The sequence below is a fragment of the Aspergillus karnatakaensis genome, assembly GCF_047715665.1.
Source record: "Aspergillus karnatakaensis strain CBS 102800 unplaced genomic scaffold BJY04scaffold_78, whole genome shotgun sequence".
In the NCBI taxonomy this organism is placed as follows: Eukaryota; Fungi; Ascomycota; class Eurotiomycetes; order Eurotiales; family Aspergillaceae; genus Aspergillus; species Aspergillus karnatakaensis.
The window spans coordinates 1-22425 of NW_027395790.1; the positions used below are offsets into that span (position 1 = coordinate 1).

Here is a 22425-nt window from a genome sequence, read left to right on the forward strand (position 1 = left end):
CCCAACCCTGTTTTGCCATGGAATGTCCCCCTAGCCCAGATAACACGAAGCTCTAGAAGCCGGTTAAATCCACCCGGTACTCAGCCTAGACACAACATCGAGATCCCACACGAACTCACCCATTTCCGCGGCCATAGGGAAAAGCGGTGCACGACGGAAGACGGTTGAGAGGGCTGCCTCAATTGTTCTCGTTCCGGTCCGGATATTGGTTGTTCAATAGCTAGCTCAAGAACCAAATCCATCACACCCTCAAGCTTTGGAATAACATGATTGGGGCATTCTAGCAAGAAGAATGCCCCAGCCCAAGGTCTCCGGGGCTTTGCAAGTAAATAATAAATGTACCAGTATATTAATGTTTAGAGTGGTATTGCAATCCCCATAAAAGGTTAAAAAGGAAGGGTTTACCGGGGGCCCAACCTGATCACCGTAACAATTACCAGTGCCGCTAGTGCAGTAAAAACCCAGACTCAACGTCGAGCATAGCAGAGGGCATAACCCAAGGTTGAGAATTGAGTCAAACCATGGACGGCTCACCGTTGGAACCTAACCAGTATGTCTGCAGGAAGGTATACACGAGACGCCTTGCGGGAGAGGGCCACGTCTTATGGTCATCGACTCAAGTCAATATTCATGACGGCGACGCACTGTGCAAGCTTGTTACACGGGCGGGGACTGTGAATCAGACTCTTTATCCGCTTCCAGTAACAGATTACATTCCACTTTGGGGGTGCTGGCACGCGCTACGGAAACTATATCCGGCTCAAAGAGACCTTACCTGGCCAGTCCCAAAGGTTGAGAATGTTTAATTCCATTTAGATCGGCTTTACCAGTTTCGGGCCGGCCGGAGATCTACCTAGCTCCTTTGCGGTAGTATGTCACATTAGACATGTCGTGTCGTAGACTCTGCTCACCGACTGGCATGTGTTGCCTTTGTATTGATCATCCGGTTCGTCATGACTTGATATATGCAAGTCGACTCCCAGAGCGGCGCCGAGTATCGGGCTCCACGAGTTGCGTTAACCCAGCTCAAAGAGAAGGGCCACGAGCAACTCCTTTGTTATGCTATTATAACCACAGTTGCTTGAAACCGGGAAACCGCGGCTTTAGGATTATTAGGTAGCTCTATGAAAAGTGGGGACATTGATGTTTTAGCATTGAGTATTCCTACGCTTGAGGCTGGAGTATCAGAACATCCCAACCGTCCAGCCAATGGGGTCTTTTCAGAGAGACCTCGGCTGGTGTATTCTCCAGAACACAGGCGAGTACAGAGCGCATCCGCGGCAGCATAAGATATAGAGGCGGCAGCAATAGACGCTCACAACCGACAGTCATGTTGCCTATTCTTCGCATTGATGGTGGGGATAGTAGTCATGATTGTGCCTAGAAGGGCTCAGCTGATACGAAGCCAGGTCGGTGGGCCTTAACAGCATAATGTAAGTAATGTCTATGCCCCAATGTATCCTGGAACAGGCAACGTACATCAAGCCTTCAATGACCGTGTGCACGGTGTACACAATTGTTGCTAACGTATACGACGTCACCAGGTGAAATGCCAGTTCCCTGGGCAAGAGACATGTCATAACAGTGGTGAATAGGAGGGTCTCCATAATCAATAAGGATTAGGGGGTTGTGAATCTGACTCCAGACGGAGCTTGCCAACTCGGTGTTTGCGTCGGAGAAATAGCCTTGCCGTAACTCTTATAAAGGACTTTTAGGCTGGTATGGTCTGTACGTCAGATGGTGGCGAAGGACAATTGGTGTGGCCATCATACACTTTTGATGCCGGGCATCCACAGGTGTTGACTTCATCACTGCAGATAGCCAGAAGAAAAGGAAAGGAAAACCAATGAGCCGTGCATTCGATCGAGTTATTACGACAAATGGAAAAGATGGACAAGCTGTCTGAATTGGGTAGAATATGCTTTGTTTCTCTTTTTCGAAGTGTTGTCTGTCAAACAAAGCTTACTTCGAACTGAATACGACACTGGGAATCTACAATGCTGAAAAGTTCCCTTGGATATCGAAACTACCTACAAATCTACGTTAGCTGTGTAGTGTCCCTGGCTACGTCCTACTTCATTCTCATCGATGTCATTTCCGCAAAGAGGCCGAACGGACTGTAAAAGTTAACACCCTCTTAAGTAAGTAATGTAACCCTTTCCCTTACCACAGCAGACTTAGGAATCCAATGGCCGCTTTGTCAACACCAAGTCAGAACCGAGGCCTCCGGCGTAGGGTACTTAAAAGCAAGCGGACATTATCTACCCATGCTGGCTCGTCGGCCACTCCCACTACTGCCGCCATGTCGTTAGAGTCCAGTAGACCCAGCTCAAGGCCTATGGGAATCCTGCTTCTAATTCTAGCTCAGAGCGCACTGCCCTCCATTCTACTACTATCCACCCAGAAACGCTCCCTGCTTCGCCCTATCTGGATTGCCTCCTCTTCATATCTGGCTTATCTCTTATTTCTCCCTCCACCAAAGAATTCTACTGGCCCTCCACGCGGTACGATGTCGGCAGGCCATGTTGTGCTAGCCATGATACAGGCCGTTAATGTTCTGATATCCAGCCCCTTGAATCGAGACGATCTCGTTCGCGCGGGTATCTTCGAGACCTCTTCTCACTTTTTGGTGCAGGTGTGCCGTACCATGTCAAAAATATTCTTCTGTCCCCGAGGTATCAACACACCTTGGCAGGTCAAATCTCTCCCGACACATCCACGGCACCTAATAGCCCAGGCACAGCCAGGGATTCCTCGATGGAGCTTTCTTGGTCGGCAGGCAGCAATCCTAGCGTGGCAATATCTGGCGCTCAGCGCCCTGGTAACCGTTGACTCCCAAGCAGACTCGCTTTTAGGCAGTCATTCCGCAGCAGCGGCAGATAACTGGGCTCTAAGGACCGCCGTCGTCTTTATAGTTTGGTTCATAGCACTCCGACTGGTTATTGATAGCGGGTACCGCGCACTCTCGGTGGTTGCGATAGCATTGACCACATCGGCTCCCGAGGACTGGCCGCCGCTTTTCGGACGCATGCGCGATGCCTACACGTTGCGGGGTTTTTGGGGGTAAGGCTTAACTCCCTTAGAGTAACCTTGTCTTGTTCGCCGTAACAAATTCTGACTGCGCAAACGACAGGAAATTCTGGCACCAGCTACTGCGTCGTGCACTCACGGCCTTTAGCAGCCATCTAACCCAAAGGATCATGCGACTCTCCCGCCCATCCGTGCTAGAGCGATATATCAACATCCTTGTTGTTTTCACCATCTCCGGAGCAATCCACCTGGCCGGCGATCGCGAAGCGGGTGTTTCAATTGCCGAATCGCGAGCCATGGTCTTTTTCCCTTTGTTTATGCCACTGTTCATGATTGAGGACGGGGTACAGCACCTCTGGAGGAGGTTCTGTTCGTCATCTCCATCTTCCGCAATCTGTCTCTGGCAACGGGTCCTGGGGTATTTGTGGGTGATCATGTGTCTCTCGGCGATCTCGCCCCAGTATCTGATTGTTGGGCGCCGGGTCTTCCTTGAGCCTTTGAAAGCTACGGGGCTGTTTGATGCTATTTCGTGCGCTGGTGCGCACATACTCGTCGGTGCTTCCGTCCTGGGAGGTCTGTTGTTGCAGCATGTATATGAAACAGAGGTCTGAGATGTTTTGTCCATGGGAAAGGTGGGTATGGAAATACTAGAGAGAAAAGGCGTGTGGAAGGTCGAGTGACTGAGAGTGTTGGATCCATTCTCCGGCTAAGACAGGCCACCCTGAAAATAATCTCTCTGCGTCAGGGGGTAAATCTTTTGGCACAATAAATGATCTAGCAATAACTTGCCTTTTAACCTGGGTTCAGGTATACGATCAAATGAAAACGCAATCATATGGGAAATCCTGTAGCAATCGGACGCTTCCAGTCTTCCATCTATCTTGACTTGATCGCCGATGTCCCTGACTACTCTGTCCTGATATAAAGGCGTGGATTGGAATTGTTATTGACTTCTTCGCCACAACACCTATTACATGACCTGTACTAGAAGCTCCTAAGCGAGCACCTTCATCAAAGATCACTGTCCAGGCCCCCTTCATCATCACATTCCCTTTCCGTCAAACTCCCACGACCCCACCAATGCCACCATGAATTCTGAGCCGCCTCCTGCCGCGGACAGATATCATTCAGCTCAAAGTTAAGGTCCAGCTTGAACCTATCGCGAACGCCACGCAATGTCGTCAAAGCCTTACAGCAGTCTTCAGCAATAGACCCCGTCGAGGACAGAACGTGTCTCGTCCCCGTTCCCCAAGGCCCGCGGTGCTCATCGCGGTAGAATATACTCAAATCGCCCACCTCAGGCAGCCCAATATTGGCATCGCTGAAGACATAGTCTGTCTCAAATCTGAGGCTATTATTCCCAGCCCAGTAGTTGAGCACGTGTGCGCTGCAGCCCTGTTCGTTGCACTCGTGCATCTTATCTGCGTATTCGTAGTAGATGTAGTCGGTGGAATCGGGGCGGCAGTGTGTGTAGTCTGTTTCTGGGGCGGCGTTTAGCCACCTACGATACATGTTATCAATGGGTCCTGTCCGCATTTCATGTAGTGCATGAATAAACGACGCAGGGAATGGGTGTCAGGGTAAGGTGGTCTGTCCATACCATCCGAAGCTCAGGTAGCCTTGATCAGTAGCGTAGCAATAAAAATTCGCCCCTTCTAGTCTCGCATCGCGCGGTTGCTGGGTCTTCCAGTTGGGGTAGTTGAAGACGACGAAGGCGTTGAATATGAAGGGTTTTCCTCCAGGGATGGTGGATGGTGCCAGGCCTGCCTTGGAAGCGCTGGCAAAGGAAGCAATGCCCAGAGTTACAGGGAGGAGAAATTTCATTCTTGCTGCTAGTACTGTTTCTTGAATAGTGAGTTGCACGAAGTTGGAATTGTGTAGGAGGGCTGTCTTCTCTCTAGGATTTCTAATGACCACCCACTGCTATAGAGCCAGCGCACTTACGGCTTTCTTTAGCTATGGCAAGTTCACTATGATGTCTTGTGCGTGGTTGTCTATCACCTTGTTCCGGTGGGAGCCATCCACGTCACCAATCCCTTTGGTTGCACTGAAGGAGAATGTATACCGAACTGCTTGTGAAAGTCTTGGCATCATGTCCGGGTTTACTCACTATTTTCAACTGCATGGTATTACCCGACTATTGGTTCTATTCCAGAACCATTAAGTGGCCTAAGGCAAAGTTGCTGTCCCTTCGCCTGGGTGAACAAGACACGCACTAGATGATATCATTTTTGAATAATGCGCGAGTGCTCGCTAATACGCTCTTGATTAAGCATGCTTAGGGACTGCACTATGCTTGTCAAGTTCCGATCACGAATGACCAGTTGTTCCCAGTCAAGTCTGCAATAAATCTCCTATATGATATTGCCCAGATAGCTCAGTCAACCCTTCTGTTATTTGACAGGAAACTAACTTCAGACCAGGCACTAGGAATAGAACCATTGGGTTGCCCTCGTAGTATAAGTCCGCCAGTAATTCCTTCAGCATCCTAGGGCAAAACGGCGCCCCATAAACACGCAAAGACCAACTGTTCACTTCTCCACAATCTATCTTAGGAGAAGCCTCCCCTCGTGTTCGTCGGGAAAGAAAACTCCTCCTCGAGCCTTTGAATGCAACATAACAGCTTTCATACCCCGAACCAACATGACCAAGACCGATACACCCTAAAAGAGCTGTCAGGTCTGAAAGCCCACGCCTCCCTACAAAACAAGATCAAAGGGCTGCTCCCACGGAAACTCCTCATTCGTAAAATGCCCATTTTTAGCAGTGTGGTAGTAGATCGGATTCAGCAAGTTCAGGTCTTTCGCAATCACCGACGGCCGGAGATCAAAGTTGCTGCGAATAACCTTCTTCAGCTGTTCTGCACTGAGCTTGCTAGTTCCAAATGTATCGACAAAGATACACAACGGCTCCGCAACTCCGATAGAGTAAGACAGTTGGATGAGGCACCGGTGCGCCAGTCCATGGTGGACAAGTGATTTGGCGATCCACCGCGCCATGTATGCCGCGGAGCGGTCAACCTGTTTTGCCCACATGAATTAGAGAACGGAGTGTAATATATAGTGTACTACGAGAGCTTAAAATATCGTTAAGGGGAATTAATACCCACCTGGCGAAAATCTTTCCCTGAAAACGCGCCGCCGCCATGGGCACCCCACCCGCCGTAGGTGTCAACGACGATTTTGCGCCCAGTCACCCCGGCGAATTTACCTGATGGGCTGACTCCTATGTCGCCGGTTGGCTGGATCTAGTGACAAACGGGTTTTGTGAGATTCAATCTAGACCAGATGGCGAGGTTATGCTTACATGGTAGGCGGTCCGGTCATCCAGATATTCCGCCGGAATTGACTTGCGGATTACCTTGTCTAGGATCTCCTGCCGTAGGGTTTCCACTGATACCCCTGGTGTATGCTGTGCTGTAACTACCACGTTGTGCACGCGAAGGGGCACCATCCTCCCTTTGTCCTCGAGATACTCCACTGTAACCTGCGCCTTGGTGTCTGGTCGCAGCCAGGGGAGGATGCCTTTGTGTTGGACGGCTTTCAGGTTCCGGGAGATTCTGTGCGCTAGATCGAGGGTCAATGGCCTGGAAGATTCTTCGTTAGCACTATCCATCCTGCGATCCAATACAGATGGGTGAACTCGCAGTAACTGGTGGGTCTCATCTGTAGCATATCCGAAAGCCATTCCCTACAATATTCAAAACAGTTAGTCAGCAGCCAGTCTGTACGTAAAGGAAGGCTGCAAATTACCTGGTCGCCGGCCGGCTCATTGTCGGGTGCTTCAAGGCCAGAGGAAATCCCGTTGAACAGCGAAGGGTGTAGCTCGACACAGTCCATGACTTTGCACGTGTGATAGTCTAGCTCTTGATCTGGGCAGCTGTACCCAATGTCCTTCAACACGGAGCGGACAATGGCTTCGATGTTCAACATGGGAATGAAGTGCACAACCCCAAACACAATCACCAGGCCGGGTCTAACGGCGACCTCGATGGCGACCTTGCTCAGGGGATTCAGCTTGAGGCACTCGTCGAGGATGGCATCGGCCACCTGGTCGCATACCTTGTCCGGGTGGCCCTCGCCTACGGACTCTGAGGTGAAAAGAAATGTGGATTGGGACTTCATTTTGTGTGAGGGTCTGGGCGATGATCCTTGATTTGAGAGTTAGAGGTTGACTGCGGGGGTGAAGCGGTGCAATGCTTACTTATACAATCCAAGAGGGTATATTTATACAATTCTCGGGTCTCTCGTCAAAGGGGTAATATCTTGCGACATTGCGGAGGTTGCATTGCCTGCAGCTTGGTCCCAGCAATGGTGGTGGAAATAGTTAGGACTGAAAGCCAGTCGTGTAGTGTCGGTTGATGTCATTACCCACTATACTCGTCAGGCAGAGCCATGTTATGGTGTGATAATCGACGACACAAGGTTGAAGACAGGTGGAGTGCTTGGAAAGACGCTTTCAAAAGACAGCAAATAGCATCGGCACTGCCGCATCCGGCTTCGGCCCTCCAGCAACATCACACCCACTGAAGCAGGACCGTCCATTCACCTAGCTAGACTAGGTGTTCCCCCCTCTGTTCTTCTTCAGGTGGCGGGGCTCGGTAGGTAGTATCCGGAAAATGAATCCGCCTGGAGATTGAGCCTCTAGTGGAACACACTGTTCCTTTTACCCCAATGCGTACAATACTCTGGTAAATGGTGACACAAATGATATTTATTATTGCTCATTCGAAAGATCCCTCGTTCTGTTCAGGTGTGTTTTATGTTTCTTTTACATCTTTTGAGGGCTATTCTGTTGTCAATGGAAGGCAGGTAAACCCACATACCAACCGACCAACGCCAGGAAGACACAATGCGTGCGCCCTACCTGCGATCCCTCCTCCTTCATTCCTTACTCTGCTCACGGGTGTCTTCCAAGACAACCAAGTCGCCAGCGTTCAGTGTGCTCGTCAATAACAGTCTAGTAGCTTCCACCCAATTATCGATCGTAGATCGTGTACTAATTATCTTTCTACAGGACCCTGTTGCCGTACATTCTACTCCTTCTTATCTGTTGCTGCGTGAACCCCAAACGCAAGAAGACGCGATCGCATCATGTAACGAACTGAGTGAATCTCTGGCTAGTGTTAAAGATGTGTCTTTCTTCCAGCCGCTGCTTATGCTGCAACCAAGCGCTGTGCATGAGGGGAAACCCTATCGCCTTTGGCTGAAAGGGAACAACAACGCCTGCATAGCATACAGTCTACCGAGCAATCGTACCTCGTCCCTCGGCTGCGCCCGGCGCATTCGCGCGCTCTGTACTAATACCGCGGAATATCAAGCTGGCGTTCACCCGCCATCCACCAGTCGCCATATATTTGTTGATACGGCCCTAGGTCCTATCAAGGGCTTCCGAGACCGCTTGACGGCCCGGTTCCAAGGGATTCCCTACGCGAAGCCTCCGACAGGCGATCGTCGCCTGAAGAACCCAGAAGAATTACCCCGCTTACCTGGCCAAGAAAAGGGAGAAACATACGATGCTACGGAGTTTGGAGCACTCTGCCCTGTAAGTCTAACGATTTCAAAGCCAGCGCAGCCGGCGTACTTGGTACCCTAGTGCTAACGCTTGAAACAGCAAGAAATGACCCCAAACGCTACACCAGACCTTCCAAGCCCCGATTACCAGATCTCCGAAGATTGCCTGTATCTCAATATCTACACCCCGCTGCTCCCCGATACTCGGGGCTTTGACTTACTACCCGTGGTGTTCTGGATCCATGGGGGCTCGAACTACTACGGTGCCTCGTCGCTTCCTTTTTATCTTGGGATGAACCTCGCCACTCGGCGACCACTGGTGGTGGTCTCTATAAATTATCGCCTTGGTGCTCTGGGATTCCTTTCTGGTCTTTCCGATGAATCAGATATTGGAAGCAACCAAGCTATGCGCGACCAGTTGATGGCGCTCGCCTGGGTGAGGGAGCACATCAAGTCATTCGGGGGTGATCCCAACAAGATAACAATTTTCGGGGAGTCTTCGGGGGGCAGTGCGGTTATGTCTCTCATCCAAAGCTCCTCTGCTAAAGGCCTTTTCGCCCGTGCTATTGTACAGTCTGGTAGCACATGGTCCGGCTGGCAAAGGCCCCATGTGCAGAACGAACTCACGCGCATGTTTCTTGCCATAACTGACTGCCCAGATCTAAATTGCGTGAAGAGCAATCGGACAATGCACGAGATCCTAGAGGCACAGGGTCGGTTGTTCTCCAAGGCTCAAGAAGACTTCCCTCGCGGCGAGGTCAATTTCATCGAGCCATTCCGGCCATTCGTTGACGGTGACCTTATATCCGAAGACTGGGATACGGCGCTTCAGAGCGGTCGCTATAATCAAGTGCCGACACTTGTGACGTATACCAAGGATGAATTCGGCTTGATTGTGCAAGCCAATGAGACATTCAAGGACCGACCGGTAAAGTACTCCACGGCAGTTGGCTTCCTGGCAACTTTCCTCCTAGGCGAGGAGCGCACAAAACAAGTCTTGGATACTCCAGAGTTAGGGTTCAGCCGCTCCTTGATCCATACGCCTGACGTTACCGATCCATTCATCCAACTCACAACCGATCTCGGATACCGATGCAGTAGCGAGATCTACGCAGGCGCTCTAGACCGACACAACCGCGACGTATGGGAAGTATCATGGGACATTGGCCTACCGCAGTTCCTCGGGGGCGTGATCTGTGGCGATGGCACGAATCGCGCCTGTCATGCCGCTGAACTGCCTATTCTATTTGGCTCTGCAAACTTCGCCAATATCAGCAGTAGTGCGCTTGCCTCGGTCAATTACTTTCAGCAGGCCCGCAACACGATTGACCTATACAGCAACTTCGTGTATGACGGCGAGTTGAGGATTAATGGGACCGACTATCCACGCCGTGGTGGCAACTCGGTCCGCAATGTAGTCCATTGGGATGATATGCCTATTTCCAGACGTGGGGACGTACGCTGGGACATTTGTCAGAAGATGGAGGAACTGAAGTTGTATGACAGGTTGCATTATCCGTACCGGCCCTCCGGGGATTCTGTGAGTATAGTGCAAGGTTACGGCTCTTTGCAGTATCCCATGGTGGCTGTAGGTGTATCCGATGATTAAGTTGGTTTTGTGAATTCCGATAACAAGGCAGCGTACCTAGACGGACTCCATGATCCAGGCAATGGATGGGGCGAAGACCAGGGTTTTTCAGTTTACATAGGGGTAATTTATCTATGTTAATTCCTGTTCTAACTTACTCTGTTACAACGCTCGTGGCTTTGTGGTGAGCCGTGCTTCATTTGTCACTGCGGCGATTGGGGTGTTCAGCATGCCTGCCTGAGACTGGAGCTCATATTCCTACTAAACAGTAAACCGGTGAATCGACGACTCTCCAGTGACGTAATAGCCAGAAGCACTCCATCCATGGATGAGTGGCATCCTCTGTTTGCGGCGTTGCAACCATATATGACATGAGTCTCTTACCAGCAAGAAAAGATGCAAACTGGTAGGAAGTTTCTTTACACCCTGACACCTTAATAACAAACATTGAGAGCGTGAATAATGACCCCTCCGTTATCACCGAGTAATGATATGCCCCAAAAGCCATGGTTGGGTGACTTTCGATCCTCGAATAAGTTTACCCTAGCCACAATGTCCATGGCGCTCTTTACGGGTATGTGACTGATCTTGCTAGCTACAGACTGAAAGGCTGACATATCTATCTAACATACTGACGATCTGCAGATGAACTTTTATTCTCATTCATGGTGCCCTTGCTACCTTATATCTTCGAACAGCGGCTCAAAGTCCACTCATCTCACATCCAGGCATACACCTCAATCTTCCTAACTGAAGGCGCCCTCGTCGCAATCATAACCAGCCCACTAATTGGCCATGTCGCCGACCGCGCAAAATCAAAGAAGGCACTGCTACTTGGTTTGCTGGTGTTGACCCTCGCCAGTGTTGCCGGCCTTGCAGTTACTACTTCGTGTACGTTATTTCCCATGGATCACCAGATGCTCTGCTCCCGTTGCTTATGCGCAATAATACAGTGCCCGGGCTGTTCATCGGTCGATTTTTCCAATGTTTTACCAGCAACGGCCTCTGGATTGTGGGTGTCGCGACTATGGTCGAGAGTGTCGGGAGTGAGCATATGGGCAAGATCGCAGGGCTGACCTCAACACTAACCGCAGCGGGAACATGTGCAGGTCCGGTCCTTGCTGGCTTTCTCTTCGGGCTGGCTGGGTATTGGCCTGCATGGGCGGGACCAGGCGTATTTCTCGTCGTGGATATTCTGATGCGTGTGTTGTTGATTGATCGTCCTGAAATGCAGGCAGAGAGTAAGTGTCACTAAAGCAAAGACATCGAGAAGTGAGACAGAATCAGTCCACTAACCACGCGACCCCTTGCCAGCAAGCGGATTGGAACCTGCCTCCTCCCCACAACCCACCGAGTCCTCACCCCTACTAGAAACCCTCCCCCTCCTAATCCCAGTCGAGGAAGAGAAGGGCTGGCGCTTCTACGCCCGTCTCTTCCGCAAGCCCCGCTTCGCAACTGGGATCGCCTGCTACACCGCGTACGCCCTCTACATCGCCAGTTTCCAGGCTACCATCCCCCTGCATGCATGGTCGGCGTTCAGATGGGGTGTCTTCCCTGTTGGGCTTCTTCTTGCCGCTGTGCAGGGACCCGGGATGGTTCTGGCGCCGCTCATCGGATACTGGAAGGACCGCCGTGGGGCGCGGGTCCCGACCACGATTGCGTTCGTGGCCATGGCGCCGTTCTTCATTCTCTCCGGGGTGGCGGGGGATGAGCGCTTTCCTTTCTTTACTGGTGGGAACAAGGGGAGGGTTGTCTATATTGCCTCCTTGGCTGTGTTGGGGTGTTTGATGGCTTTGCTGAGTGGGGTTGGGGCTATGGAGGCGACTGGTACGTTATGCTATGTTTTTCTTTTCCCTTCAGCTGATTCAGACGCGGCGGGGTACTAATCGCTTGTCCTTAACGTAGAAGCTGTTGATGAGCTGGAAGAAAGCCATCCTGGGATTTTTGGAGTCCACGGTGGTTACTCTCGCGCTGTTGCGGTTACGAGCATGAGTTGGACGACGGGGCTGTTGATTGGGCCTATTTTGGCTGGGTTTATGGTCGAGAGATTTGGGTACTTTGAATTGCAGTGTGTGTTGGGTATGTTATCTTCTAATACTCCTTTTCTAGACGGACGGCTAGCTAATGCGTGCAGCTACAATCTCTATCGCTTGTGGTGCAGTTGCTGCTGTTTACCTCAGTTCCGGTTCGGCCTCGAGGACTACTGATAGAAATGAGGAGGATAGACCTCATGTTCAGGATCTTACCTAGTGCCAGTTCTGTCATCTAAATTTGATAGGGTTGGACGGGAAATCAGGAAACCTTCCCTGGAGGGCGAGTCCTGCTCTGCTGCACTAAACTCAACGATACCTTATTTCCTGCACTCATACCCACTCCTGCAGGATTATTGAATCCTGGCCGGACATTTATCAACCACAAGTATGTGACCTGCGGTTATTGTACCCCTCCTAAATACCTATTCATACAAAAGGATTTCAGTCAGAGAACCTGGCTCGAACACGGCCGGAACGTACTTCAGGCGAGCTCGAGTGTGGGCCTCGAAGGACCACAAAGGTGGATCAGGGTCCTCCGCCATCTTCATCAAACGTCAGGCAGCAAGATATCTGAGGCTAGAGAAGTGGAGTGGAGTATCATAGCTGGGGTGGGGATAGACTTGAACTACTATGTCACTATCGGCTCCGATATTAATGCACCATGGAATCCAGTCGTAAACTTCGGTAGTCGAGCCGCCGACCTCAGCGCGCACTCAGAACAGGGTCTTGCATTAAGCCAATTTGTTCAGTGAACACATCATTGTCAAATATTGTATGTCCATTTGACTCAGGCCGGCGGACTTTTAACAGCATATCGGGCATTTGACGTTTCGTGCGGAGTCTTGGTCGCGGGGCTGTTCGGCGAAGACAATCATTCCCTCGAGCGCAAACATTCAGGCGTCCGATGTGTAATAAGGAAAAATATTTCGCTTGCGCTGTGATTGAATTCCGTCTGCTATAAGGTGGAGCTTTTGGCCTGTTCTGCCAGGCACCCGAGTTTTGCATAGAGCTCATAACATTGCTGGGTCGGGATTCGAGGGCCCTGGGGAAGAAAGTATTTGCAGCTAGCGCCTCGTATTCTTGCTGCCTATCAAAGTTCGGTTTGTTGAACAATTGACGCATTTTACAGTGTTGGCGCGTTAGGGTAACTCATTGACAGTACATAGAGTGAGAGTGTATACCAGATCTGACATTAGGAAGTATGACCTATCCCTCGGGTCTGCCAGGATTCAACACACCCGTAGCGAAGCCAAACAAAGGGTCCCAGGGACCTTGCGTGAGGTTCGTATAATTCTCCAAGCTCGACAAAAAGTGGAACTAGGCTGCTGTTTTTCTTCTTGGCAAGGGGTGTACTCCACATTTAATTCGCTTAGTTTCTTGTATGGGGCCGGAACTGAACACATCGAGCTGCAACGCCTATGGTGAGGAACTCAAAGGAGGAATAAGCAGCGCCGGAGGGCTCAGATTTGTGCTGCGCCGAACCGACCAAGCCCCTCATTGGCAGTGTTTTGTGGCCAGTGCAGATCTCTAGGCGCCAGGGAACAGAGTACAACCTCGGGCAACTCTGTGCGGTCCGATTCGACCAAGCGTGTTGCTATCCTGGTAAGGCGTCCAGGACATGTTTTAGTCTATTTTCGTGAATGTATACAGATCTTGGGCAACAGGGGAAGGCTATATAAGCTGTTCTCGCCCGCTACATAGCTCTACGTTCTATCAAGCAATCCAGAACTATTTTCAGACCAAATTCATACAAAGCCAACCTCTTCCTCCAATATCGACAGAATGCCCTGCAACGTGATCAACAACGCTGGCTTTGAAGCCGGCCTCGAGTCCTGGTACCCTTCTTCCGGCTCACAGGCCAGCATCGTTACAGGCGATGGCAACGCTTACGCAGGAAACTCTTACCTGTACCTGCCCCATTCCTATGTCCATTTACAGAGCGGATGCTAACAACTACAGTGACCTGGAAACCACCACCCTCAATCCCGGCGGTTTCATCACCCAGGACCTGTACTGGCTCGACGATGCCAACGAGCACAAACTCACTGTCGCCGTGCAAATCCGCGACCCGATCCCTACCACGGGCTCTTGCATCGTGTCTGCTTTCTTGGGCAGTGATCCTGAGGCTGGCGAGTTTGCCTCGGACATTATCTGGAACGGAGGCGAGTGGGTTTTGCTCCAGGGCTCTGTGCAGCCCACTGAGCGTGACACTACCATCAACTTGGCTGCGACCTGCACGTTCGAGGGGGAGGCTACGGCTGTTCATGTTTTGTGGGATGATGTTGTTTTTGATGACTGTTAGATGTGATGGTATGTGATGTGATGCGGTAGGCGGGGTGGAATGGATGGTCGTTGGGTGTATAAATAGAAAATAAAATGTCATGTTTACATGGCCAGTCGTTGATTCTTGTTGTCCATTGCAATCAGCCATGCGTTTTATCCATGGATTACGCGGCTGCGATTTGTGTATTAGGTCAGTGTCATCGAGTTTACAAGACCACTTCAAACCATCTGGCTTGCTTGGACAGTCCAGCATCGCATGAGCTATCCTGCACAGCGTGCATTGCGAGAATGTATCTGAAGTCATCTTTCCAGCATACCAAAGCCCATTACCCCGTTTTAATGGTACGCGGGCGCGCATGGGATATCATGGCCTGCATAGTGGCTCGGGTTCTTTACAAGTACTCCCTTGGCGCTTCGTCGCAGAGCAATGTCAAATACCTTTTTTGTCAGCACAGGATATCCACTGGTACTGGTAGGTACTATCGCCAACTACTCTGTACAGACGGCCGCAGACGCTGTATAAAGGGCTGCTTGGACGATCGAGCCAATAATACAGTCGACGACTTCGTGCACCAGAATTTGAGAGTCCACGATACTTGCCTTGCCTTCTCTCAGCATCAGGCAATACTCCATCGTCATCGCCTGTACGTTTCCGTATTATACCTCATCCTACTTTCATCACATCCATGACTGTCCCTTCTATCCCGGCGCGATGGTCAAACGAGCCAACAGCTTACGTGCAATCTGTATCGTCACTAGTTATGCTGGGCTTGTAATCGTGGGTTTTGAATGGCTTCAAGTAGCTGGGGATCTCTCCTTTGTTATCATACTGATAAACACCATGCAATATTCAGCAATAGTAGGCTTTGGTTGAGGGACAAAATAGATCTCTTTGAGCTACGGAGCAGGATGCTGCTTAGTGCACAGGACCTGCGGCACGGCAGTAGCACTGGGGAAACCAGAGTTTAAAGTTCTCAATTGAGCCAAGTCAACTCGAATCCAGCACGCAGTAAGGGCGTTGAGTATCGTCCTTGGAGAGCGAGATTCTCGAGGCCGCGAGGATGATGACCATTTTGCCAGGCACAAAGGCAGCGCAACCGGTGCAAATTGGCACGTGATCTTATGGGCTGCGGCTGCGGCTCCTGGGATCCTCTCTTTGAATTCCAGTTTCCGTCTTACTTCGTTTCATCCATCGATTCATCTTCATTCATGGCATTGGGTCTAAAATCTCCAGCCTGTAACTCAGTCCGATGTGAGTTCTCAAGCCAAGGATAATCGCTATGGGACGAGAATCCATCTTGCTTTGTTTGTAGGTCGCGTTGTGCTGCCGCGTTCAGGACACGACGTTCAAATCCTTCGATTCAAATGGGAAAATAGTCCATTACTAATTGCTAGCTAAGGTAACCTTGCTCCTACACGTTATATACCAGACCACAACCCCGTCGCTAACGAGCTAAGTGCTAGTCACGCTCAGCTGCCCCGCAAGCGCCGGCGTGCCCTCATCTATGTCATACTGCACATGGGTAATCGCCTTGTTCCCAAACAGATTGGGGACATAGGTTAGATGGTTGTTGTTGAAGAAAACCTCATACCTATCGCCTAGTGCATTGACCCGGATGCTGAGATGTCCACTTTGCAGCCAATCGGGGAAAGGGATCAACTCGACGCTGTTCCAGCCGTGGTCTGCAGGCTTGGTCTGGATCTGGATCTTGCGGAATCTGCGGATGATGTTGATGCTCAAGATGCCGTCGTAGTTGTCATAGTCGATTGGGCCGGTGGAATCGTCAAAGTTGATGAACAGCACTCGGTTCATGTCGCGGCGGGAGGGTGCCGTTGGGTCGAATTGCGTGGAATCAACGGTGATGGAGTGGCCGGTGGTGATGGGCGATGGAAGCTTGTAGGTTTCTCCGAGAGACACGCCGGGCCTGTTGGATGTTAGCATTTGCACAGAAATGATAGACGGGAACCTACAAAGCAGGAGGCTGTGGCTTTGGCTCCGGTTGCGGTTGCGGTTCAGGTTGCTTTGGTGGCTCCGGCTGCGGTTGAGGCTCAGGCTCAGGCTGCTCTGGGGGTTGAGGAGGCTGGGGCGGCTGTGTCTCTGGTTGCTCTGGAGGTTGAGGAGGTTGTGGTGGCTGTGGCTCCGGCTGCTCCGGCTGCTCTGGGGGTTGAGGAGGCTGGGGCGGCTCGGGTGGTGTGGGTTGGCCGACCTCTGGCAGAACCTCTGGCTCGGTTTCTTGCTTTGACGGTGTTGTTGGGTCCTTATTGTGTGACATCTCGGCCATCGAAACCAGGATTTGCAAGTTTAGAGCTCCCCACTGATCCTCGGGGACTGCGCGACCGGCCTGTGGCTGTCAGTGCGATGCTTTTGATAGTGGGAGAGTTCATTCACCATTGTGACGCGCCAGTATAGACGCTTGAGGATTGCCTCGACATCATCCTTCTTCAGCGATGCCAATCGCTCCTCCAAGATCAACCGATTGAGAATTGGCGTGATAGGCACATACGCAGTGAGCTTAACATCCTGAGCCTGCAGGTTTGTACAGTTGCTGCAAACCTCCTGGCCGTTCACAATACCGGGAGTACTGAAGTTATACACATTGGTAACGTATTCGTCAGGTGTGAAATTCTGACCGCCAGCGGCTGATTCCAAGAAGATTTCGATATTGAATGGGCGCCCACCAAAGGCGAATCTGCAAACGTTAGCTGGTGTGTCCAAAGACAATACCATGGACTTACTTCGAGTATCGAATACTGATCGCAAAATCATTGCCAGCAATTCCACCGTTGACCTCGCGCATACCTTCCACCAGGGGCTTTCCCACACCGTTCTTCGACAGCTCGAGCTGAGTAAGAGCTTCAAGACGCGAAACACCATACTTCAGTGTGACGCCCTCGAAGAGCTTTGTTTTGTACGCGTCGGTATCAAAGCCTGCACCGGGCTTAACGGGATGGACGTCTGGGTAGGTATAGCCAAGGGCTCTGAAGTCGCGCACGGCTTCGGAAGTCCAGTAAGTGCCCTGCTCGTCCCTGTGGAATGGACGCAGTGGCGTATTTGGGGTCACTGTCGTCGGCAGTCCAATCACTTTCTGGTCAAAGTCTCCTTGATATCCTTCGGTGAAGAACTTATCCGGGTTCAACTCCTGCCAAATGGCGAAGATGCGATCGATATTGCTGCACCGGTCAGAAGAGCTATGAAAGCGTCGTAGGTATACTCACCAATGATGAAGCCAAAAGATGGGGTCGAACGTTGCCACGGGAATCTGAGACATGTGCCCTCCATCACCACCCGCCCACCAGTGCACGTTGTTGTGGATGAATTCGATATTCACATCGGCCGAGACCTTTGGCTCACTCTTGTCGACGGCTGTTGTCGCAAATTCTTGATAGTCAATCGGATAGGTAAGCAGTCGATAAACCAATTCCGCTGCAGCCCCATAGTCTTTTCCATCAACTGCGCTGTGGAGCTTCAGAAACTTCTCAACTCCCTCGTTGTTCACAACCCCTTGGATCCAGTCCTTGCTGTCGGCCTTCGCCTGCTCCTCTGTTGGGCAGCGGCTGGTGGCAATGCATTTACCATACTACCCCGGTTAGCGGCCATAACCCCTCGGACTGGACTAGCATACCGAGTATATGGTGTCCTCTCCCATGGCTTTGACATCCCCGACACCATGAGCCTCCATCTGCTTTCCATTCGGCATTCGAAACTGGTACAGTGGATTCTTAATGGTCTCCAATTGTCCAACGAGTGACACCTGCAGCTCAGGTTCTGTTGCTAGCCACGGAACTCTTGGGTTAACAGCCCAGTCCCAGTATGGGAGGCGCCATGTGTCTGCAGCAGCGCGTATTGCCGGCTGATCCTTCTCGGGGTAGCTTGGAATGATCTCATCGATCATGATTTCGTAGAGACGTTGCTATTTAGTGTCAGTGCGAAACGCGCGGCTTCAACGCGGTACTTACTTCGTATAGGAGAAGGTATGGCCGATGCCATGGCGGGAATAGGTAGTTTGCATGCGTACAGTACCCCTTCAACTTGACATTTTCTTCCGTCTCAAAGGGTTCGTCCCAGGACGTAAACGGCATGCCATGGATTCCTAGCGACCGCATCAGTGCTCTAGATCCCTTCATCAATTTTCCGGACGTACCTGCGATCTGGAAGAACGAGTCGCGATTGTCGGGCGGAACCTCCTGCAGGCGCTTCAACGCCTTGAGGAAGAGAACGACCTGGGTTCGATTTGCAGGCTTAGAGCTCCACTCATCAATCTCCTGCCGCTGAGGAGGCTCGCCATTTGGACCCTTTCCAGCAGCGATTCCAGTGATTGGATAGTACTTGTACACCATTGCGGTGGATTTCTGCTCCAACCCGCTCAAATGCGCGCAAAATAGAGGAGGATTGAATAGAACCTGTTGGCTGCAGTGCAAGCCATATAAGAAACGGCCTCCCGACGCCAGTCAAGGAAGGAAGGTCATGATGAGCTCGTGGAGTGCACCTCCACCATTACAGTGCAGCTAAGCTGACAGGACGATACGACAATACACCACCCTTGCTAGTTCCAATGCGTTGATGGCTGCATGAACCCCTGTCAAAAGTCCGAACACCATTCGAGACCGATGAACTTCAGTACCCCGCCCGGTCAGCTCTCACTTCGACGCCTTCTTTCATGCCATTGCCAGCCAGCCACATGTCGGATACAACCTTCCGTCACTCCGTGAGTATTCAGCTCGCCACGGTCAATCTGTCGTTCATCAACTGGAGTGGCTAGCTGGGCTCGGCGTTCAACCAACATAGCAACTGTTGTACGTCCACAACCACCAGACCTGAACCTGCTTATGTTACGAGCTGGTGACGATACGTCTTCGTATGGAAATGGGGAATCCGATATGCAGTTAGGGTGGGTGGGGTGCACTTTCGAGATCGCGGGAGGGGCAGCTAGACGGCGTTTCCATTTAACCAGCACCTACACCCGCATCAGACAAGAGAATATAGCCACAGTACACGAGATCCAGAAACCACCAAGATGACAATCCACGGCGAAGCTCAGGACGGGACCCTCACCCGCGCCTCCCTCCAGAAGTATCAAGTCCTGGTCGGCGTCGACGACCAAGACAGCAATGGCTTCACCCCTCTGGCACTGGCCGTAAAGAATGGCCACTCCAGCGTTGTCAAGCTTCTCCTCCAAAGCGGAGCCTCGGCTAGCAAACCTGTCCGCGATGGACGAACACCCCTATACCTAGCTGCCAACGCGAAGCAGAATAGAGCTCGAATTGTTGAGCTCCTCCTGGCACAGAGCCCGAAGCCCGACATCGACGCCGCGAGTCCCGACTGGAACAATGAGACTCCGCTGATTGTTGCCATCACTCAAGGACGCGACCCCGAGGTTGTCAAGCTTCTTGTGGAAGGTGGAGCGTCATTGACCAAGGCGAATGACCGCGGCGAAACCCCTGTTGCGCTGGCGGATCAGAGCACCAACCCAGCTCTCAAAAACTCCCTTGCACCCAAAGGCCAACAGGGAGGTTATGGGTCTGCTCTGGCTCAGCTCCTTGTCAGCGCTGTACTCTTTGCTCTTGCATACGCCGACAAGTGGCCGGGCGTTAAGGACATCATCCAGAACGTCATCCGCTCGGCGTATAACCAAGCCAACCCGACACCTCCTGGCGCCAAACCACCCGTTGGAACAGTACGCGCACATGCCGGTCCCGAGACTCCACTGCCATGGCTAATGTTTCGCAGGACATTGATGATCCACAAACTGTAGACGACTTCAAGCATAATATTGGAAACGTCATCCAGGACAGTGGCCTGGAGGACTTTTTCCCGCCAAATGACCCCTTTGTGCAACAGGTCGCAGAGAAGGCAGCCGCGTTGAGGAAAGGCTCGACCGCGACACCCTACACAGTTCCACAGATCATGAAGCAAGCTCGAATCGCTCTATACCAGCCGGTGATCTACTTTGGTACGTCGGTACGCCTTCTATGAACGCCTCCGTCTAACACAAAACAGATGACAGTGGCTCTATGGACAATGATAACCGTATGAAAAATGCGAGGGAACTCGTCACGAAGATTACCGAGGTCGCCACCGAACTGTCACCGGAGACCTATGGGGCTCATCTTCGCTTTATCAACAAGGACGACTCCACCGCGAACAACCTCAACGCAAAGCAAGTCGACCAAAGACTGCAGTTCACGCCCGCTGGATCCACTGAACTAGGAACAAACCTTGAAAAGAAGGTGCTCCAGCCGCTTGTTTACGATGTCATTAACCAGGGTGTCCTTCATCGCCCGCTTGTTATCTTAACCATCACCGATGGCATCCCAACAGACGGGCAGGACACATTCGCGCAGGTACTCAAAAGATGCATCAAGACCTTGGAGGGCAAGGGCTATGATAAACGAGGTACGTACAAGGCTCCTGGATGTGGTTGCACTGTGCTAATCATGCACAAGCTGTATACTTCGACCTGAGCCAAGTTGGGAATGATCAGGAGGCGATCGCATTCATTGAAAGTCTTGAAAGCGAAACCGCGACGAGGGGCCCATTGCATGATACATTGCACCGCACTGCCCGTGAGTGTAGCCGACAGCATGACTTTCTCTCCAGACTCGTACTAACTACGCCCCAGAGTCTCAATATGAGTTCTTTGACGAATTGAGAGATAATGACGCGAAGTTGAAGGACTGGGTACGTTTGAATCATACTGCGTGTGGCCTGTGCTAACCCGATGTCTATAGCTCCGCGACCTGTTGATGAAGGCTATTCAGTATAAGAACTAGGCAGTGTTGATTCGCCGTCGGGAAGGTAGTTGTGAGACACGAGGCTGTCCTGTTTCCTGGACTGTCCTATGAGCAGGATCTGAGAGGATCGATCGAGGGGAATTTGCGATGTTCTCTGTTTTGCATAGCATTATTCAAATACGAGTGTAATACGCCAGATGCTTTCGTGTGTTTCCATGTAATGACTGACCTTAACTGATCCATATTTCGGCCGGACCATTCCCAAAATGATTCCTGTAAATCATCCCCATCATCCCTGTCGCCAGGCGGCGTATCCAAAACCCAATGGCTGCCTTGGTATCAGTTACACCAAATAACCCCGCGGTAGCACCCTAACGTATGCCATCACCTCCGGTCTTACCTTTGCAGCTGTACTGTAGGGATGTATGTCTCACAATCACCCAGGCAAACCCCGCGCTGCAACCTGCACCCGCCTCCATTGAGAGACATGGCATGTAGCCCGGGGCTCAACCAATTACCAATCGGCACGAGCAGCGCGTACGTAAGAACAAGGCAACCCTCCAGCCTCTCGCACCCCGCCGCTTTGCTTTCCTTTTCTTTGCCCAGTGTACGGAGTAGTTAGCTAGCCATCGAGCACCGTACGATAATTGATCGACGCAAACGGCCCATACATACTGGACGTCTATTGGAGGAAATATTTCACATCCATGTACTCCGTATTGGAGGAAGCAAACAAACAATCAATCACGAATACTGCACTGCATCGGACGGTCTGACTCGCCTCGGCGATCGGGATCTATTTCCTTCCTGCAGGGAGATGGTACTGTACTGTACTGTAGTGTACTTAGTTACTACTCTACCGCGTTGCTGTTGGTGCAGGTGCAATGCGCGTCGCTTCCCGCTCTGCCGTGTCGAAGGGTCCCCAATTGTTCTTGCCTCTAGGTTTAGCGTATACTGTATAGCGCCTACAGTACAGCACAGAACAGTATGTGTGTGCAGTTGCACTGAGACTACAGCACGCCCCCCGCTCGAGCTCAGCCAGCCAGCCAGCCAAGCTCCCACGGATCGTCAGAGTTCTGGTTTGACAGCTTGGCTGGCTGGCTGGCTAGATGACGAGTCTGTGCCAAAAAGCGGGACTGGGAGGTGCCAAGGTTGCTACTGGTGTCGTTGCTTCCTCTAGCAGATTATTTGCTTTTTTGTTTTCGTTTCGTTTTTTTTTTCCAGTCTGCATCACTGGCTTGGTAGG

At 51.4% G+C, this 22425-nt stretch overlaps 8 protein-coding genes across 8 annotated transcripts; 5 read left to right on the forward strand and 3 right to left on the reverse strand.

Moving 5' to 3' along the window:
- Positions 1-2338: 2338 nt before the first annotated feature.
- On the forward strand, positions 2339-3641 carry BJY04DRAFT_211106 (wax synthase family protein; the record flags this gene model as incomplete). Its single annotated transcript, XM_073714356.1, has 2 exons — positions 2339-3063; positions 3134-3641. The coding sequence occupies 2 exons, from the start codon at positions 2339-2341 to the stop codon at positions 3639-3641; spliced, it is 1233 nt and encodes a 410-aa protein (XP_073565472.1).
- Positions 3642-4041: 400 nt separating this feature from the next.
- On the reverse strand, positions 4042-4854 carry BJY04DRAFT_211107 (uncharacterized protein; the record flags this gene model as incomplete). Its single annotated transcript, XM_073714357.1, has 2 exons — positions 4042-4531; positions 4631-4854. 2 exons carry the CDS (start codon positions 4852-4854, stop codon positions 4042-4044), a joined length of 714 nt encoding a protein of 237 aa, XP_073565473.1.
- An 810-nt stretch (positions 4855-5664) lies between these two features.
- On the reverse strand, positions 5665-7154 carry BJY04DRAFT_232267 (methionine adenosyltransferase; the record flags this gene model as incomplete). The annotated part of the gene is made up of 5 exons (XM_073719716.1): positions 5665-6050; positions 6140-6277; positions 6337-6616; positions 6683-6720; positions 6783-7154. 5 exons carry the CDS (start codon positions 7152-7154, stop codon positions 5730-5732), a joined length of 1149 nt encoding a protein of 382 aa, XP_073565474.1. The 3' UTR covers positions 5665-5729.
- Positions 7155-7881: 727 nt separating this feature from the next.
- Positions 7882-10152, forward strand: BJY04DRAFT_223776 (Carboxylesterase family-domain-containing protein; the record flags this gene model as incomplete). Its single annotated transcript, XM_073717785.1, has 3 exons — positions 7882-7992; positions 8047-8574; positions 8644-10152. 3 exons carry the CDS (start codon positions 7882-7884, stop codon positions 10150-10152), a joined length of 2148 nt encoding a protein of 715 aa, XP_073565475.1.
- A 531-nt stretch (positions 10153-10683) lies between these two features.
- On the forward strand, positions 10684-12381 carry BJY04DRAFT_223777 (major facilitator superfamily domain-containing protein; the record flags this gene model as incomplete). The annotated part of the gene is made up of 6 exons (XM_073717786.1): positions 10684-10705; positions 10777-11022; positions 11085-11372; positions 11446-11958; positions 12037-12210; positions 12266-12381. 6 exons carry the CDS (start codon positions 10684-10686, stop codon positions 12379-12381), a joined length of 1359 nt encoding a protein of 452 aa, XP_073565476.1.
- Positions 12382-13878: 1497 nt separating this feature from the next.
- On the forward strand, positions 13879-14672 carry BJY04DRAFT_154036 (uncharacterized protein). Its single transcript, XM_073708920.1, has 2 exons — positions 13879-14071; positions 14124-14672. Exons 1-2 carry the CDS (start codon positions 13947-13949, stop codon positions 14464-14466), a joined length of 468 nt encoding a protein of 155 aa, XP_073565477.1. The 5' UTR covers positions 13879-13946; the 3' UTR covers positions 14467-14672.
- A 1228-nt stretch (positions 14673-15900) lies between these two features.
- Positions 15901-18785, reverse strand: BJY04DRAFT_223779 (uncharacterized protein; the record flags this gene model as incomplete). The annotated part of the gene is made up of 8 exons (XM_073717787.1): positions 15901-16372; positions 16419-16789; positions 16837-17137; positions 17184-17618; positions 17664-18025; positions 18071-18358; positions 18405-18538; positions 18590-18785. The coding sequence occupies 8 exons, from the start codon at positions 18783-18785 to the stop codon at positions 15901-15903; spliced, it is 2559 nt and encodes an 852-aa protein (XP_073565478.1).
- A 1545-nt stretch (positions 18786-20330) lies between these two features.
- Positions 20331-21207, forward strand: BJY04DRAFT_154082 (uncharacterized protein). The gene is made up of 4 exons (XM_073708921.1): positions 20331-20841; positions 20892-21011; positions 21070-21126; positions 21177-21207. Exons 1-3 carry the CDS (start codon positions 20460-20462, stop codon positions 21078-21080), a joined length of 513 nt encoding a protein of 170 aa, XP_073565479.1. The 5' UTR covers positions 20331-20459; the 3' UTR covers positions 21081-21126; positions 21177-21207.
- The last annotated feature ends 1218 nt before the right edge of the window (positions 21208-22425 follow it).

Coding starts and splice junctions, on each gene's coding strand:
- BJY04DRAFT_154036 (XM_073708920.1), top strand. CDS start 13,947: ATGCCCTGCAACGTGATCAACAACGCTGGCTTTGAAGCCGGCCTCGAG. Junction 14,072..14,123: donor TACGCAGGAAACTCTTACCT/GTACCTGCCCCA, acceptor TAACAACTACAG/TGACCTGGAAACCACCACCC.
- BJY04DRAFT_154082 (XM_073708921.1), top strand. CDS start 20,460: ATGGACAATGATAACCGTATGAAAAATGCGAGGGAACTCGTCACGAAG. Junction 20,842..20,891: donor CAAGGGCTATGATAAACGAG/GTACGTACAAGG, acceptor ATCATGCACAAG/CTGTATACTTCGACCTGAGC.